Genomic DNA, 18646 nt, shown 5'->3' with positions numbered 1-18646 from the left:
TCGTAAGTACTAGTGTTTTCTTACTTATCCTAGAAATTGATTCACATGTTAATCGCAATTAACAAGTACTACTCTAGAACATATGCAAGTCCTCATTCGACAAGGGCAGTCACACACATATTCATAGCATTAAAATCCTAGATATGCTTACTGAGTATGCATCCATAGAAAACACATAAAGAATTCATCAATGAGACAAGTAGTGAACTAATTTTCATCCATTCATAAAAGTAATTCAAACGAAATGTCATAACAAAATTGCAATCATATTCGAGGCTTCAAAACAGCCACTAACTACTAAAAATTAGTTACACATAATTCTCAAATTAAACCAAAAGAAAGACATGAGTTTGAGAAGATAAAACCGAAAGAAGAGAATGCCAAGATTTCCTCCTTCCTTTCCTTCCTTCCCCAACGCATCAGACTTCTTTTTTTCCTTGCTTTTCTTCCTTTTTTCTATCTTTTTTTCTCCACTTTATCCCCCTCTTTGCCGCTGCAACCTGCAGCCCTTTTTTCCTTTTCTGCTACCACAGTTTTTTTTTCATAACTCACCCCACTAACAGCCATTTAGTGATGACAATAAGTGAGAGGAAATGCTAAAACAATTGTAACTCTTTGGGCAACATTTATGCCCATTACTCCCACTTAATTTTCCATTTCCTCTGATATTTGAATAGGTGTCAGCTGGCTTGTCCTTGGCTGCATCAGTTTTGGCTGCTAGTTTTATTGGATTTATTGCTTTCAACGCTTTCTTGTCAGTTATAAACTGCTCAGCCTCTTGGGAACCTTTTAGTGTTAAAACGATCATAACTTCTTGTAGAAAAATGATATCAACAATCCGTGAAATGCTCCAGAAAATAGACATCCGTAGCTTTCCAACCATATAAGGCTCATTCTCTAATTCATTCTGAGCTGTCCGCAACTTGCTTCCAAAGTCAGCTGAAGTGCACAGGTAGTTTTGACGAATTCGTTACTTAAAATCCCACTTGTGCTATTTTTCTTTTATTTGCTTGACAAATCCTACAAAACATAAAAACAAAGTAAATAGCTCAAAAATATAAGAAACTAACTTAGAAAAGACAAGTGAATTTGATATAAAATATATATAAATATGAGCTTGTCATGTGGAGCACATGCCATCTTAAAGATGGAAATGGGGATTGAGAAAGGTCTGCTATTCTTCTCCTATACGCGTACTAAATGCGTGTGGATTAATTTTAAAATAATTTCTAGTCACATCAAGCAAAACCTTTCCTAGCAAGACAAAAACGAACCCAATTAAGATTTTCATCTTAGTTGGAGTTAATAAATAATTCGAAATCTCACATTCCTAAACACAGACCAGACTCCGAGTTAATTATATATGATTTTTGTAAACTATCAACAATTGTTACTTATTTGTTCATGCTCCATCGCCACTCGGCCTAACTCAAAGGATTGAATTGTACATATTTTTCCCTACTTCTTTTGTTACAATGAATCATATTTTACTTCCTTGAAAGAAATTAATAACTTTCAACGGGAAATGAATTAAATATTTTCAATCTATATTAAACCTAGGGAAACTGATCCCCACACGCTAATTTATCTATGTACTTTGATTTTATTTGTTTTATTCAATCATTGTCAGAAACTGAAAAAAAATGAGTACAAGTGAAGAAAATGAGGTGTAAAAATCATTTTACTAAACCAAAAGGTACCACAATACTTTTTGCGTACGTTCAAGATAATAAAAAAAATATATTATTGAAGTGAAACGACGAATTCATATTGAGCATGTGACATCCCACATCGTCCAGGGGAGTGATCCTTATATGTATATTCCCATCCCTACCTAGCATAAGGCTTTTTGGGAGCTCACTGGCTTCAGGTTCCATTGGAACTCCGAAGTTAAGCGAGTAGCGCGCAAAAGCATTCCCAGGATGGGTGACCCATTAAGAAGTTCTCGTGTGAGTTCCCAGAAACAAAACCATGAGGGTGTGGTCGGGGCCCAAAGTGAACAATATCGTGCTACGGTGGTGGAGCGGGTCCGGGAAGTGGTCCCGCCCAGGCCGGGATGTGACAATTTGGCATCAGAGCCTAACCCTGGTCGCATGTGTGCCGACGAGGACATCGGGCCCCTAAGGGGGGTGGATTGTGACATCCCGCATCGTCTAGGGGAGTGATCCTCACTGGCTTCGGGTTCCATTAGAATTCCGAAGTTAAGTGAGTAGCGCGCAAGAGCTTTCCCAGGATGGGTGACCCATTGAGAAGTTCTCATGTGAGTTCCTAGAAACAAAACCGTGAGGGCGTGGTCGGGGCCCAAAACGGACAATATCGTGTTACGGTGATGGAGCAGGCCCGAGAAGTGGTCCCGCCCGAGGCGGGATATGACAGAGCACATAATTCATAATTTGATTGGAAAATTGGTCATTCTAGAAAAGTTTATAAATATTTTTTTGTTCAAATAGAAAGATCGACATGAGTGACCCGATTGACATGAGCAGAATAAGTGAATTGTCTAAAACACCCCTATAAAACAATATGATATTTGGATTGTGTAGATAGTTATGACGTATGATATTGAGATAACATAGATATTACCAATAGGATATAGTAATAAGATAGTGTGGATACGATTTCTATAGTGTTGCCTTTATAGTTAAATATATAAATATAAAGTGTTGCTAAACTTACCATATTGTCCTATTTTCTCACTCACTTTTAATGAAAAGGTTAATGACATATTAATTCTTTAAAAAAAAAAAAAAAAGACTTTTAGACTTCTATTTATAAATTCACTAGCCTCTTTTCATACTCTTATGCACATGGCAATTTGCTCTTTTTCCCTCCTATACGTGAGGTAGTTTTATTTTGTATTTTTACAGTTTGCTCTCTTTCTTATTAAATTGCATTCTAAAAAAAAAAAATATAAAAAGGACATTTTCGAAGCTTCACATATTTTGCCTTCTCACTTTATATATATGAATTATAATGGTTTTATGACGATCTCCAACCCATGGGGATAAAACTTAAAAATTTATGCCTAAAAAACTTAAGCCATACCCCTGAAATTATTTTTCTCTTCCAATGGTTATAGCTTGAAATTTTAGCTCGAGATTATTAAATAATGATTTTAGCCTAATTTTTTTGGGTAAATTTTTCTAAAAAAAAAATTATGTAGATTATCGTAATTTATTTTTGTGAACATTTTAACTTAAAAATATTTAGATTCCGATAAATAATTAAAAATCATACAAATACATAGGTATTTATAAAGTTTTAAGAGAAATTTGATTTAAATATTTTTTTTTTCAAATTAGAAGTTAGATTTATTTTTGAGCCCTCAATTTTTTTTTTTTTTTTTACCCTTAGATTTGATTTCATTTGATCACAACTGTGACATCCCACATCGCCCAAGGGAGTGGATCATGTAAGTCTTATATGTATATTTCCATCTCTACCTAGCACAAGGTCTTTTGGAAGTTCACTGGCTTCGGGTTCCGTAGGAACTCCGAAGTTAAGCGAGTTCGTGCGAAAGCAATCCCAGGATGGGTGACCCACTGGGAAGTTCTCGTCTGAGTTCCCAGAAACAAAACCGTGAGGGCGTGGTTGGGGCCCAAAGCGGACAATATCGTGCTACGGCGAAGTTGAGCCCGGGATGCGGTGGGGGTCCGGGCCGGGATGTGACAACAACCATTGAATTATAAGTGAAAAATAAACCTTTCACTATAGGTGGATTATTGATAATTAATATATAAGGAATTAAACTTAAGACATTATAGTAAATATTCTTAACCACTTGAATTTTAAATCCCTTAACCAATGTTACAAGCTGGCAATCCATCAACAACCTGTTGATCTCTCTATTACTTCATATTTACCAAAAAAAAAAAATTACAAAGAATGAATTATGAATCAAAATTAATTGCTTGATAGGTGATCTTCTCTGAAAATTAATTAATTCGATAGACAATCACTAATCTAATCCACTTTCAAAGCAGTTTTCTTTAATGGACTCCTCCAAGCAGTTTGTTTTATTTAACATAGACAAATAAGACAGCAAAACATAGTACAAAGCGTAAATAGATGAATAAAAGAAGAAAGCTGACAGAAATTATAAATGTCTTTTTAACTTGTTGGCTTTGTAGGAAACCCGAAGTTAGGTATCGAGTTCGAATCAGTGAAATAGCAACACTACAACAAAACTGGTCATCCATGACACTCAAATAAACACATCGATGACGCTTTTCCTTAAACACATCATTTTGATGGCTTAATGACGCTTATTAGAAAGGCGGGACAATGTTTTCCCAAATAAAACCTAAACCTGATTAATTAATGAAAGAAACAATTTTTTTGAACATTGCCACAGCATTGTCGCAAGTGGGATTGAACAAATGGAACACATGGTTCTCCCCCTTTGCTTCGATGACCTCCACAGCCCCTTTCCATCCACTCTTTTTTAGTACCTCACTATAATTGCATCCCCTTTCTTTCAAAACATCTTTCTCTCCGACACAAACCAGCACTTTCTCACAGCCCAATTCCCCCAATTTTGGATCCTTACCAGGATTCAAAAACGGGTCATCGGATCCACTTGTTGAGGGGTACGCCACACGCCACAAACCAGCCATATACTCTCTTGCAATAGGGGGCAGAGCCGATTCTTTCCCAATCGGCTCTGTTCCCCAAAAATATGGATGCACCAACACAATGCCATTCAGCTTAACACCACTCAACCCCTCGGATCCTACTCTCAATCCCATGTGGTGAGCTATGTTAGCTCCAGCGCTGTCACCTGCAAAAAACACGCGCTGAAAATCTGCGTGGCGATTTAGCCACTCTTCGGAGCCCTTCCCCTCAGAATGGGAAGCAACCCATTTGATAGCAGCCCATGCATCGTTGTAAGCAGCTGGCAGAGAGTGCTCTGGGGCTAGCCTGTAGTCAACCGAGACAGCAACAACATTGGCTTGAGCAACTAGTACGTTAAGGTGGGTGTGATAAATTGGAGAAAATGCAGTTTCAACCACGAAACCACCTCCGTGGATGTAAACAAGAAGAGGGAGTTTTTTATCGGGTGAGTTGGTGGTGGATTTGGTGGGGAGGTAAAGCCTTCCGGACAATGCTGGTTCTTGTGAGACCACAGCATCTTTGGATTCGACTCCAGTTTGGGGATCAAGGGATGGAGGAAGCTTGGTTGTGCCGGTGAGCCGCTCAATTCGACCATCTTTGTAGATTTTGATGAGAGGAGAGAAATCATAGGTTATATCGTTACTCATGCTTGGATTCAATGAAGAGAAGTCCGTTTACTTGCCTATTTAAGAGAACGCTAAACACAATTATGCAGAGAGTTAAACATGCATGTTTGAGTGGAGAAATCAATTAGTTAGGTTATTCATCACTTATGGTGCGGCATTACCATCGCACTCAATCTGCCACGTGTTATATTGTAATTAGTCACAGTTAAATGTGTGGTTATGCAGAGCGTTTAAAGTAAAGGTGTGTACTGCTTCATTTCGATCTTCGTTGGAATGAGTCATGTATATATAGGATGACGCTTCTTTTGGCTCGGAATGGTAAATATGGGTTAATACGTTTGTGGAAGTGCGCCATCATGATCCTACGCTTGTTCTTACAAGCCTTCCATGTAAGAATAACATTACAAGGATAAAGATTCAATCAATTGAATCACAATTCTCAAAAGATCAAGATAAGAAAACTGTAAATTTGTAAGCATGAAACTGACCTGCAGAACTCACTCCAGATGATGATGCCATTGCAGCAAGATAAACTCGAAACCTTCTACCCTCTAACAAGACACAATGGCTCTCTCAATCAATAGGACTTGAGATCTCAATGAACCGCATTCTCGTAAGGGCAGTGGCTCAAGTCTTATATTGTACTCCCCTATCAGAATAGGTTTAGGATTCAAACTTAACTACTAATACCGAAACACTAGTCCTAAACTAATTCTGGTACTGAGTTCCAATCCCAAAAGGTTTATGCAGAACCTTGATGTACTTTTCCTGCAAAAATACTAATACATAATAGCTTAAAGATTAAGGCTTTTCTATATCAATCTTAAACACCATAGTCAGTTCCATATTCATACTCATAATCTTACATTCTCCCACTTGAGTATGAAACCTGAGAACCAATCTTTCAAGATTTATAGAAGTGATCACTAAGTCCAAATCCCAGAAAAGCTTATCATCATGCATTGACACAGACATACATTTCAAAGTATGGAATTTTAGAACCTAATTTGCACATTGCAGAATCGATTCCAAAGTTACTACATACTTGATATGTATCTCATGTCCATATGAATCTTTCCTATAGTAATATCAAAAGAATTACTCCCACTGTTGTCAGCCAAAACTTGTTTCAACAAAATCAAGTTTCCAGTCAACAGTAACATTCAGATCATCATACCAAATAGTTTCCAAAGGAATGCATCAGCAAAATCACAAGACGATTTTCTAGCAAACCAAAACTATTATTATTAATAAAACTTGTTTTCTGGAACAATTTGTCACAGAATTGGAAAACTTGAACACTAACCGAAAACCAAAAACTAAATAAACACATATGGCTCATCTTAACTAAAGCAATCATAACTAACTTTTAAGATAAGCTTCCTTACTCGAAAATTGCAGCCTCAGCAATCATGAAGCAGCAACAATAGTCTTCAAGTTCCAAAATAACTTACTCCCACTTATCAAAAGACTCTAAGACGCCCATCTATTCAACATGCCTTTTGAATACATTATTAGGCAGCGCTTTTGTGAGAGGATCTGCAATCATTGCAGTTGTTGATAGATATTGAATTTCTATCTCTCCTTTCTTCACCTTTTCTCTAACCTTGAGAAACTTCACATCCATCAACCTTGAGGTTGATGTCCTCTTGTTATTTTTTGAGAAGAATACAGCAACATTATTATCACAAAACATCTTCATTGGTCTCTTTACTGAGTCAACGATCTTCATATCACAAAACATCTTCATTGGTCTCTTTACTGAGTCAACGATCTTCATGTTAGCTATGAAGTTTCTAAGCCAAACAGCCTGCTTCATACCTTCAAAACATGCCACAAACTCAACTTCCATTGTTGATGTTGATATAATGGTTTGCTTAGCACTCTTCTATGAAACAGCCCCTCCATTTAGTTTGAAAATGTATCCACCAGTCGACTTTCTTTCATCCATATCTCCAGCAAGGTCTGAATCGGTGAATCCAACAAATTCTAAATAATCATCTCTGCCATAAACTAACATGAAATTCTTAGTTTTCTGCAAGTATCTCAGTACCTTCTTTGCTGCCACTCAATGAGCTTCTCCAGGATTTGATTGAAACCTTCCCAAAAGACCAACAATGAATGCCAAATCCAGCCTAGTGCAAATGTTAGCATACATAAGGCTGCCAACTAATGAAGCATAAGGCTTCATCTTCATCAATTCAATTTTATGCTCATTCTTTGGACACTGGTCTCAGGAGAACTTATCTTTCTTGTTCACTAGAACATCAGCTTTATTGCAATGTTCCATGTTAAACCTGTTAAGTACTCTTTCAATATAGCCTTTCTAAGACAATCCAAGAAATCTTCTCTACCTATCTCGAACTATCTCAATTCCCAGAACATAATAGGCTTCTCCAAGATCCTTCATTTCAAAGTTTGTGTTCAACAGGTGCTTGGTTTCATTCAATAGTTGTCTATCCGAGCTTGCAAGTAAGATGTCATCTACGTAGAGAACAAGGAAAATAAATTTTGACCTTCTTGTTTTGAGATAGATGCAATCATCCATCTTATTTTCTATGAAACTGTGAAGTAACAACTTGATCAAATTTTAAGAACCATTGCCTTGATGCCTGTTTTAGTCCATAGATTGACTTCTGTAACTTGCAAACCATATATTCCTTCCCCCTTTCAACAAATCCAAGAGGTTAAACCATGAAAATGTCTTCATACAGATCTCCATTTAAAAATGCAGTCTTGACATCCATTTGGTGCAATTCTAAATCAAAATGTGCTGTTAAAGCCATGATAACTCTCATTGAATCATTGGAAGACACAGGGGAAAAAGTGTCATTGTAGTCAACCCCTTCCCTTTGTGTGAAGCCTTTTGCAACAAGCCTTGCTTTATATATCTCGATCCTTCCCTCAGCATCCCTTTTGGTTTTGAATACCCACTTACAACCGATTGCCTTAATGTTAGGTGGGGATTGCACTAGAGACCAAACAGAGTTCTTGGACATTGAATCAAGTTCTTCCTTCATTGCCGCCTGCCATACAACATTTTGAGGACTTTGCATGGCTGGATGATATGTCATAGGATCATCAATATCTCCAAAATCGAACTCTGTCTCTTGAAGATACACATAGTCTGAAGAAATAGCTGGCTTTTTAATTCTGTTGGATTTCCTCAGATTTTGATGATCAAGTGAGTTGGTAGGAGCATTAGAATTGGTAGCCTGATTCTCAGTGACAGGATTTTGATTAATGGAAGCATTGTGTTAATCTTCTTCATTCACAATTTCTGTTGGTATCTCAGTCTCACCCATTACTTCATCAATTTAAGTATTAGTACTCAATCTCAGCAAAACTGGTATGTGGTTATAGTCTAACCGTGAGGAATCATCATCCATTTTCCTTGCTTCTTCAAATTCAAAATTTTTCTTGAACTAAATTTGAAACATCTTCAGCTTTTAGGAAGGTAGCATTATGAGTTTCTTGCATTTGAAACATCGCCTCTGCTTTACATCCCCAGACATGAAAATGATCAAAACTTGGTTGTCTTCCATTCCATAGCTCAAATGGTGTCTTAGGCACAACTTTAGTTGGCACTCTATTAAGTATATAATTTGCTGTCTTCAATGCCTCTCCCCAAAGGAAACCAAGAAGTTTGGACCTAGAAATCATGCTTTTCACCATCCCCATGAGAGTTCTATTTCTCCTCTCTACCACTCCATTTGGTTGGGGTGTGCCAGGAGTGGTGTATTGAGCTACTGTGCCTTGGCCTTCAAGAAAACATGCAAAAGGACCCTTTTTCTGTCCAGCTTCTGTGTGCCTACCAAAATATTCCCCTCCTCTATCTAATCTAACAATTTTAATCACACGGTCTAATTGTTTTTCAACTTCACTTTTGAAGGTTTTGAAACATTCAAAGACTGAGGACTTTTCACTAATAAGGAAAACATAACTGTATCTAGAGTAGTCATTTATGAAATTCACAAAATAAGAGTTCCCGCATATGGTTTTGATAGGAAAAGGTCCACAAACATCTGTATGTATGATTTCTAACAGGCCATGACTTCTTTTAGCATCTAGTTTCCTAACATTTGTCATCTTTCCTTTCATACAATCAACACACTCAATCGCACTCTTGAAATCAATGGTCGGAATCAAGTTCATTTTGGACAATTGAAAAACCCTTTCTTTTGAAATGTGTCCTAATCTTTTGTGCCAAAGCATGAAAGTTTGATAAAAAATATGCATTCTTTTGGTTGCAATATTTAAGACATGTAAATGGTTGGTTTCTATAGTGCAATCTATTTTCCAAAGTTGATCATGCAGAAAAGCTTTTCCTTATAGAGAGCCTTTTCTAAAGAACTTGACACATTCATCATCTCCCATGAAAACATAGCCTTGTTTTACTATCTTTGATGATGAAAGTAAGTTTCTTCTCATTGCAGGCACAAACAAAACATTATTCAATTGCATTATCAAACCACCAAGAGTTAGCAGGAATATCAATGAGATTCGACTCCTCACACACATAGAAATCAGCTTTTCCTTTAGCCCTTAACCAATCCTTGAAAATTTCACAGTCCCTCCTATAGTGACCTTTAGATTTGCAGTGATGACACCTAATCTTTTCAATGTTTTTAACCTTGACCTTAAAATTATTAGATTTAGAGGAGTTGGAATTTTTAGCAGATATAACAGACTTATCATGTTGCTTAGGTTTAGAAACATTACTAGGATTGGTGTCCTTCTTTCCCCTTGCAGTTTGCACATAATTGACTGCTTTAGTCTCTTTGCTTTTTTCTTGTTTTTGTCAATTTTCTTCTTCGACACACTGAGCAATCAATTCATCCACTGTCCAAGTCTTGTCTTGAGTATTGTAAGACACTTTTAGTTGATTGAATTTCTGTGGTAATGCTTGTAGAATCATGAACACCAATTACTTTTCACCAATGTTGACATCCATTGAATTAAGTTTCTCAGCTGCATCTGTCATCTTCATAATGTGGTCTCGGATTGAACCTCCACCCTCAAATTTGTAAGATGTCAAAAGGAACTGAGCGATTTTAGCCTTTTCAGATTCTTTAAATTTGTTCTCCACAGCATTTAGATAATCTTTTGCTAGTTCACACTTCTTGATTCCTCCTCGCACCGTGTCTGTTATGCCACTTTCAAGAATGGATAGGGCCACTTTATTAGCCCTAGTCTATCTTTCAAACTCAGCCTTCTCATTCTTTGTGCTTTTATCGATTAATGCTGCAAGCTTTGGCATGTCAAGTGCAATATCAAACTCATTTAGTGTCAAAAGCAACTCAATTTCTCTTCTCCACTTTTTGTAATTGCTCCCACCAGTGAGTATTGGTACTGCACCCAAACTGATTGACTTTAATGAAACTGGAGAAAAACAGCAATGAAATCAAAACTTAGAATCTAGAGTGATTCTTGATTTCGGTCTTTCTCACCACAAATTGAGTGAACTGAATCAACTTAATCATATATATATAGCCTTTCATATTGAAGACATATATAGAATAAACAATTCAAGATCATTAAAGTCAATCGCATAAAATCTGCATAACTTCTTTAGATTTGATGTTGTAGAACTTGGTTAACGCAAAATACAATATGCAATGATAGAACACACCAATCCGTGAAAATTCAAAGCTTCTGGGTTGATTATAGCAGCGGAAGCATTATTACAACTACAAAATATATTAAGGTTGAAAAAGGAATTGAACCAGCAGATAACCTTAGTTATTCAATCATATTATCCTAATATTGCCATCAATGTCGAGTAAAATCAGTTTTTACATGGAATGAAAACATACCTTTTCTAGATCAAACTTTAAATCGAAACCAGAATTAAGAGGGTAAAGATCGCAAGGAGAACTTCTCAATGAACAAACAACAAACTCAAAAACCCAAAACATAACGATCAAATTTTAAAAGAACCTTTCGAGAGTTATAATGGCTCTTTAACGAAACGACATCGTTTATTGACAGGGCCCCTTTTTTTCTCTTTTTTTTTTTTTTTTTTTTTTTTTAACTTAAGTTTCGATTCCAGTTCCTTATCTTTTCCCACAAACTAAAAGATTTTATGAATCGAATTCAATGATTAGAACCTAGGGCTCTGATACCACATGTAAGAATAACATTACAAGGATAAAGATTCAATCAATTGAATCACAATTCTCAAAAGATCAAGATAAGAAAACTGTAAATTTGTAAGCATGAAACTGACCTGCAGAACTCGCTCCAGATGATGATGCTATTGCAGCAAGATAAACTCGAAACCTTCTACCCTCTAACAAGACATAATGGCTCTCTCAATTAATAGGACTTGAGATCTCAATGAACCGCATTCTCGTAAGGGCAGTGGCTCAAGTCTTATATAGTACTCTCTTAACCATTCCCTATCAGAATAGGTTTAGGATTCAGACTTAACTACTAATACTGAAACACCAGTCCCAAACTAATTCTGGTACTGAGTTCCAATCCCACAAGGTTTATGCAGAACCTTGATGTACTTTTCCTGCAGAAATACTAATACATAATAGCTTAAAGATTAGGACTTTTCTATATCAATCTTAAACACCATAGTCATTTCCATATTCATACTTATAATCTTACAGTCCATGCTTTAAAACTCCTTTTGGATCTTCCATGGACGAGTTCTAGCCTCCTTACGGGTACTTCTCGGTCTCCAAGATTAGAACGGTTGGCTATGGTATATCGAGTTTCTCCTATGATATTCCTCTTCTAACAGTAACATTAACCCACTTCGTATAAAAATTCTCATAAAAGTCGCATGTACACTGAGGCACAACATAGAACTAAAGGGAAATGGTTTTCACACCCTTTTTTTCATGTGTATACTCTCTTTATTTTGTCCATTGATTTTTTCTTTATTTGATTTAACAGTCAGACATAAGTACATATCGAGAAAAATAATGTGTTGAAATTAGTTCCAAAACTAAAATTTTGGTCCATATATATACTTGGAGCGGAATCAGCATGCACCTACAAAATTGTATTAGTAGAAGCATATAACATATATATGTTGGAATTCAGTTTATTATTATTAGAATTAGTTGTCTTGTGGGCCAAGGTTTAATCCCTTGCCCATTAAGTTTCGAATTACTTGCTCGTTTAATCTAGGATTTGTTTTAGTTGTTTCACTATTTAAGGGACTCTTGTATTTGGTTTTTATTATCAATCAATAAACAATGCTTTACCCGGATATTATTCAATTTTATAGTTGTCAAGGAATGTTTCTGTTGTCGACCTTTTCTTTTCCTTTTTGATATAAACATAGCAAACCAAGTAATGTATCTACTCAAAAGCAGTTGATCAATCAAACTCATCATTGCAGAAAAATATGAAAACAACACAAATTATGTTGCATGCTTATTTCCTTTATACAAAAAACTATGTATTTACATATATACGAAGTGACGCTTGGGACCCCCTAACTAACTTACAGAATGTTAAACACTCTGTAGTGCACCACTCTTTACATAGTATGGATACTTGCACAAAACCAAGAGAAAGACAACGAAAGCTTTTTCCCTACCTTATCAACAATTGTATACAACCATGAGCGTTTCTCTATTATCACACCAGAGTGACACATGATTGTATATACCGTTGCAACTAAAGTTTTTTTTTTTTCACTTTAGAGGCCATGGCAAGAAAACCTAATTGAAGAACAAAACGATCATTTTCATCATGGCCACAACTTTTTCATTAGTGGGTTGGAACAAATGGAATACATGGTTCTCTTCCTTTGTTTTCCATACCTTCACAACCCTTTTCCTTCCACTCTGATAACAGAGTATGAGGATTGCATAAAATTAATAGTTGCAGACAAAAGCTTTAAGGAAGAAAAAAGAGGATCAGAGAAATGGATACAATCTTTTACTATTGATGAACTTGAATGAATTTACAAACTAACTCATTTCTGAGTTATATAGAGCTAAAGAGAGACTTAGCTCCTATGCTAACCAATACAGCTAACATACTAGACTTTTAACCAACTCTAATAACCTTTTAACTAATCTTTGATGACTCATCAATATTACACTTCAATGATGACATGGCAGGGTCAACTATATTCAACATCCCCCCTCAATCTCAACTAGTTTGAGATTGTAACAATGTCGAATAAAAGATGGACTGTGTAATCCCTTTGTCAGTATATCTGCAGTTTGATCTTCAGTTGGAATGTACAACACCTCAAAGTCTCGTTGTTGAACCCTTTGTCTCACAAAATGGTAGTCCATGTCAAGATGTTTTATTCTTGAATGAAACACTGGATTTGCACTTAATGCAATGGTTGACATATTATCACAATGAATAGTTGGTGGATTTGTTAAAAACACACCTAAATCCTTTAAAATATTCCTCACCTAAGCAATATCAACAACTGTGTGTTCTAGAACCTTGTACTTAGCCCAAGTCAGAATCCAAAAACGCATTTAACTGAGGCAATGTATCTACAAAATGTAGAACACCACTGTCTATTGATCCTTGAAGGTACCTAAGGATTCTTTTGACGGCTCCAAAATGAAACTCAGTAGGGGAAGACATGAACTGGCAAACTGTATTCACTACATAGGCTATGTTTGGCCTAGTGAAAGTCAAATACTATAAAGACCTTACAATACTCCTGTACAAAGTAGGATCTATCAACAAAATACCCTCATTTGTTGGTGAGGCTTACAAGGAGTGTTGGCAGGTTTACAGGACTCTAAACCAACTTTATGTATCAAATCCTTGATATATTTGCATTGGTTAACAAAGATATCCCCATTCTCTTTATACTTAATATGTAATCCCATAAAATAGATGAGTTGTCCCATGTCTTTCAAATCAAACACCTCAGAGAGTTCTTGAATAACCCTTTGTATCTTCATAGAATTTGAACCAGTTAAAATTATGTCATCAACATATAACAAAAGTATGATCATATTTGGTCCATCTTTCTTTACAAACAAACTACTATCAGAAGTTGAAGCACCGAAACCTAATGCTCCTAAATAGCTTGTAAATTTTGAATTCCAAGCTCTTGGAGCTTGTTTCAATCCATATAACGATTTCACTAGCTTGCAAACATGTGTAGGATGAGATGCATCTACAAATCTCTAAGGTTGCTTCATATATACCACTTCTTGTAAATCACCATGAAGAAAAGCATTTTTAATATCCAGTTGTCTCAAACCCCAATGATTTATAGCTACTAAGGCCAGAATAATCCTAACAGTAGTGTCTCTTACAACTAGACTAAATGTATCCAAGTAATCAATTCCATGTTCTTGGGAAAAGCCCTGAGCTACAACCCTTGCTTTATACCTTGAGACAGTCCCATTTGGGTTTTTCTTCATATTATATACCCATTTGCTTCTAACTGTAACCCTATCCTTGGGAGATGGAACCAAAACCTAAGTTCCTTGAGCTCTAAGAGAATTATACTCCTCCTACATAGCTTCTTGCCAATGTTGTATAGTATATGTCTTTCTAAAAAATGACGATTCTAGCATATCCACAATTTCAGACACAAAAGAATAGCCTCTAGTAAAAGGATCTTCCTCAATGATTTGTAATGAGCTAAGCTAGTGCAGTGTATTTCTTCCTTTCAATAGTGCACTTTTTAATCTAGTGACCATGGGGTGATTGGATATAGCATCAAGATGACGTGGCTCAGAATTAGATAAAGGACGAAGAATTACCTCAAGCTGATTGATTGAATGGATATGCAACATGGATGATGTACCAAAGTGATGATGTATTGTAGAATGATGATCGGATGAGTCTGTTGTAGTTCTGTCACTGATAGTATTATATATTTGACCACTAGGAACTTCATTGTCAACTAAACTTGTATTTCTGTCACCAAAGCTCATACTTCTATCACTAGAACTTGAAGACTGAATACTCTTAGTTATTGAATTAGGACTAACATGTGGCGATACAAATTGAGTATCTTGATTAACCTGTGATCTCTCACTGGAATATTTAACTGCACTATTATTGGAGAATTGGAAACCCTTTGTACTGCTTTACAGTTATTGTTATTAACTTGTTGCTTGAAAGGATATAGTTCTTCATCATGAATTTCATTCCTGGATATAACATATTTCCTTGTTTATATGTTATACCATATCACACCTTTGTAACCATTGGCATAACCCAGAAATACACATTCAACTGATCTTGGCTGAAGCTTGTTGTCATTAAATGATCTGAGTAAAGGATAAATTGTTGTCCCAAAAACTTTGAGATTGAATATTAGGATTATGATGAAATAAAACCTGATAAGGAGACTTCATGTCTAAATTCTTGCAAGGCATCCTATTTACCAGAAAAGTAGCATGAGAGCAACTATGATACAAGAATTGAGTAGGCAGTTTTGCATCTGACACTAGACTAATAGTTGTTTCCACCACATGCCTATGCTTTCTCTCGGCTAGGCCATTCTGTTGTGAAGTATGAAGGCATTATGTATGATGCATAATACCTTTACTGTCTAAAAACTGATTAAAAACTTTGCTCATATATTCTGCTCTACCATCTAACTGAAAATACTTAATGGAAGCATTGAACTATGTAACAACAAAAGTATAGAACTTGCAAAAGATAGAGAAAACATTTGATTTATTTATCATTGGGAATATCCATACAAACCTAGAGCAATCATCAATAAAGCTTATGTAATACCTAAAACCTTTTATTGACTTTTGTGGTGAAGGTCCCCACACATCTGAATGTATCTTTTCAAAAACTACATTTGATCTATTTTGTTTTACATAAAAAGGTAACCTACTCATCTTGCCATGAATACAAGCTAAACATACAGATCGACATGTATTTGTAGTAATTTGCAACTCAGCATTATTCAACATTTTACTAAAGATGTCTTCAGAGGGATGGCCTAACCTTTTAGACCAAACTGAACTTTTTATCTTCTTTCTAACAAAAGCAACACTTCTTTTCAACTTTGCAGCAAAAGATTTTGAAAACACATTGACTGGAATTTGAAACAGCTCTCAATCATCACTCTTTCCTTGGTACAACATCACTTGAGTTGCCTTGTCCTGTATAAAGAAAACCAGATTATCACAAATGAACCAACATCCATTATCTTTACACAATTTCTTAATAGATAATAAACTCATTACAATTCTTAGTACATGTAACATATTATGTAAAATTAATGCATGCTGTGGAGTTTTGAAGATTGAAGAACCAATATTTGAAACCGGCAAACCTTCTCCAGTGCCAACATTTATTTTGGCATCACCCTTACAAGGTGTAAGATTGTTCAAGACATCTATATTTGTTGTCATATGATGAATTGCACTTGTGTCAACCACCCAAGTGTCAGCATATGAGAATTCATGAATATTTTGACCACCATTTGTTGAATTTAACCTTTGAGCAGTCATTCCAGTGATTGATGTAGGAGGTGGAGCACCCTAATATGAAAAATTGTTCCTATGATATCACTCTAATGCTTTTTGACCTTTCTTCCCACAGATTTGGCATGCCACAAAATCTCCTGATGACTGGCCATTATCAGTTATGTAAAAACAGTTAGGTGTTGTGTGTCCCCTCCTAGAACATATATGGGGAGAAATTGGAGATTTGTAGTTGGTATTCCCATTCCAAGAGTTCACTTGTTTACTTCCATTCCAAGAGACAATTGACTGAGACCCTTTTCCATTATCAGTAAAAAAATTTGAACCAGACTTGTTTCCAAAGAACCTTGAGTTATTATTTCCTCCAAAGAACCTTTAATTATTAAAATTTGACCTCTGTTATGATTGAAAACTTTTGCTTCCATTAAAACCCCCCATTACCACCATTATTTCCATAGCTAGAACCACCATTAAAGCCATTACCACCATTGCTTCCATAGCCAGATCCACCATTAAAGCTACCATTTCCAGCATTACTTCCATTTCCATCATTGCTTTCATAACCAGCATTAAAACCTTGTGCTTTCTGTGAGTTTGAGTTTTCCCCTTACTTATAACCCTGATATTGCCCTTGTGAATGTGATGAACTACCTTGAATCGACATTGTAGATATTGATTGAGATAAACTAGTCATTCTTAACTCAAAACTAGCTTCAACACCAAGAAGTTATGCCCTGAAATCTTTTAAAGAAATTGGTGTTTCCCTAGCAAGAATTCCTGTCTTTATCATCTCAAACTCAATAGGTAACCTAAACAATGCAGCAATTACCAGATCATTCTCAGTAATCTTCTCTCCTGCAACAATCAATTGATCTTTAATACCTTTCAATCTTAACAGATACTTATCCACTAATTCAATTCCTTTTTTTGTAGTGTGAAATTCAGTCTTAAGTTGGTTAATTTGAACAACTGAAACAGATGCATATCTCTCTTGTATACATTTCCATACTTCTTGAGAATTCTTACATCCAATCACATAATCCATAGCATCATTCGAAAAAGTTGCAATTAACAAACTCAACAAAGAACTATCTGTCTTAATCCACTCCTTATATGCAGTGTTTATTTCCTTAGTCACACCAGTATCATAATTGATAAAACTTTGGTGGACACTATGATTCTCCATTAAAGAAATCAAAGAAATCATATTCGTGTAAAACTGATTGAAATTGATAGTTCCATTTCACAAAATTATCTTCTTGTAGTTTGACAGTAATCATACCTAAAAGATTCTCAATTTTAACATTGCTTGATGCCATATCTTCACCAATGAATACAATTTCAACAAATGAACAAATTTTTCAGAATCTTGAACTAGTACACTCTTGGCAATCAGCCTTCTTGAGTGTAAAATACCTAACAATCAATCAAAGAATCAATCTTTTAGCAATGGCAATTGGCCTTCATTTTCTTTTCAATCAATTAATGGCAATTGTCCTTCAAATTCTACTAATCAATCTTTCACTTAGAGGAAATGGCAATCGGCCTTCGTATTCTTCTAAATCAGTAAATGGAAATCACCCTTAATACACGAATTAACACATAATTTTTCACTGAGACAATCAAGCAAACAGTTGGAGTGCAAAAAGAAAGACGAAACCTGAGTCATCAGTTTTTGAGCGAAAAAGCCCAGAAAACACACCAAAGATCAACAACCATTCAAGATAGCACAACAGAAGTAGCAACACCTAGGATCGAGACCGTCGGTGATGATACCATGATAACAGAGTATGCGAATTGCAGAAAATGAATAGTTGTAACAAAAGTTTTAAGGAAAAAGAGAGAAGCTCAGAGAAAGGAATACAATCTTTTACTGTTGATGAACTTAAATGAATTACAAACTAACTCATTTCTGAGTTATATAGAGCTAGAGATAAACTTAGTTCATACACTAACCAATACAACTAACATACCAGACTTTTAACCAACTCTAACAACCTT

The 18646-nt window shown here is 35.7% G+C and overlaps 1 protein-coding gene across 1 annotated transcript; it reads right to left on the bottom strand.

Annotated features, from left to right (window-relative positions):
* Window positions 1–4313: 4313 nt before the first annotated feature.
* Window positions 4314–5261, bottom strand: LOC137723882 (probable carboxylesterase 12). Its single transcript, XM_068463008.1, has one exon. It carries the CDS (start codon window positions 5259–5261, stop codon window positions 4314–4316), a length of 948 nt encoding a protein of 315 aa, XP_068319109.1.
* Window positions 5262–18646: the final 13385 nt, after the last annotated feature.

Source organism: Pyrus communis, chromosome 2 (genome assembly GCF_963583255.1).
Source record: "Pyrus communis chromosome 2, drPyrComm1.1, whole genome shotgun sequence".
Lineage (NCBI taxonomy): Eukaryota > Viridiplantae > Streptophyta > Magnoliopsida > Rosales > Rosaceae > Pyrus > Pyrus communis.
This window is presented reverse-complemented; position numbering and strand designations above follow the sequence as displayed.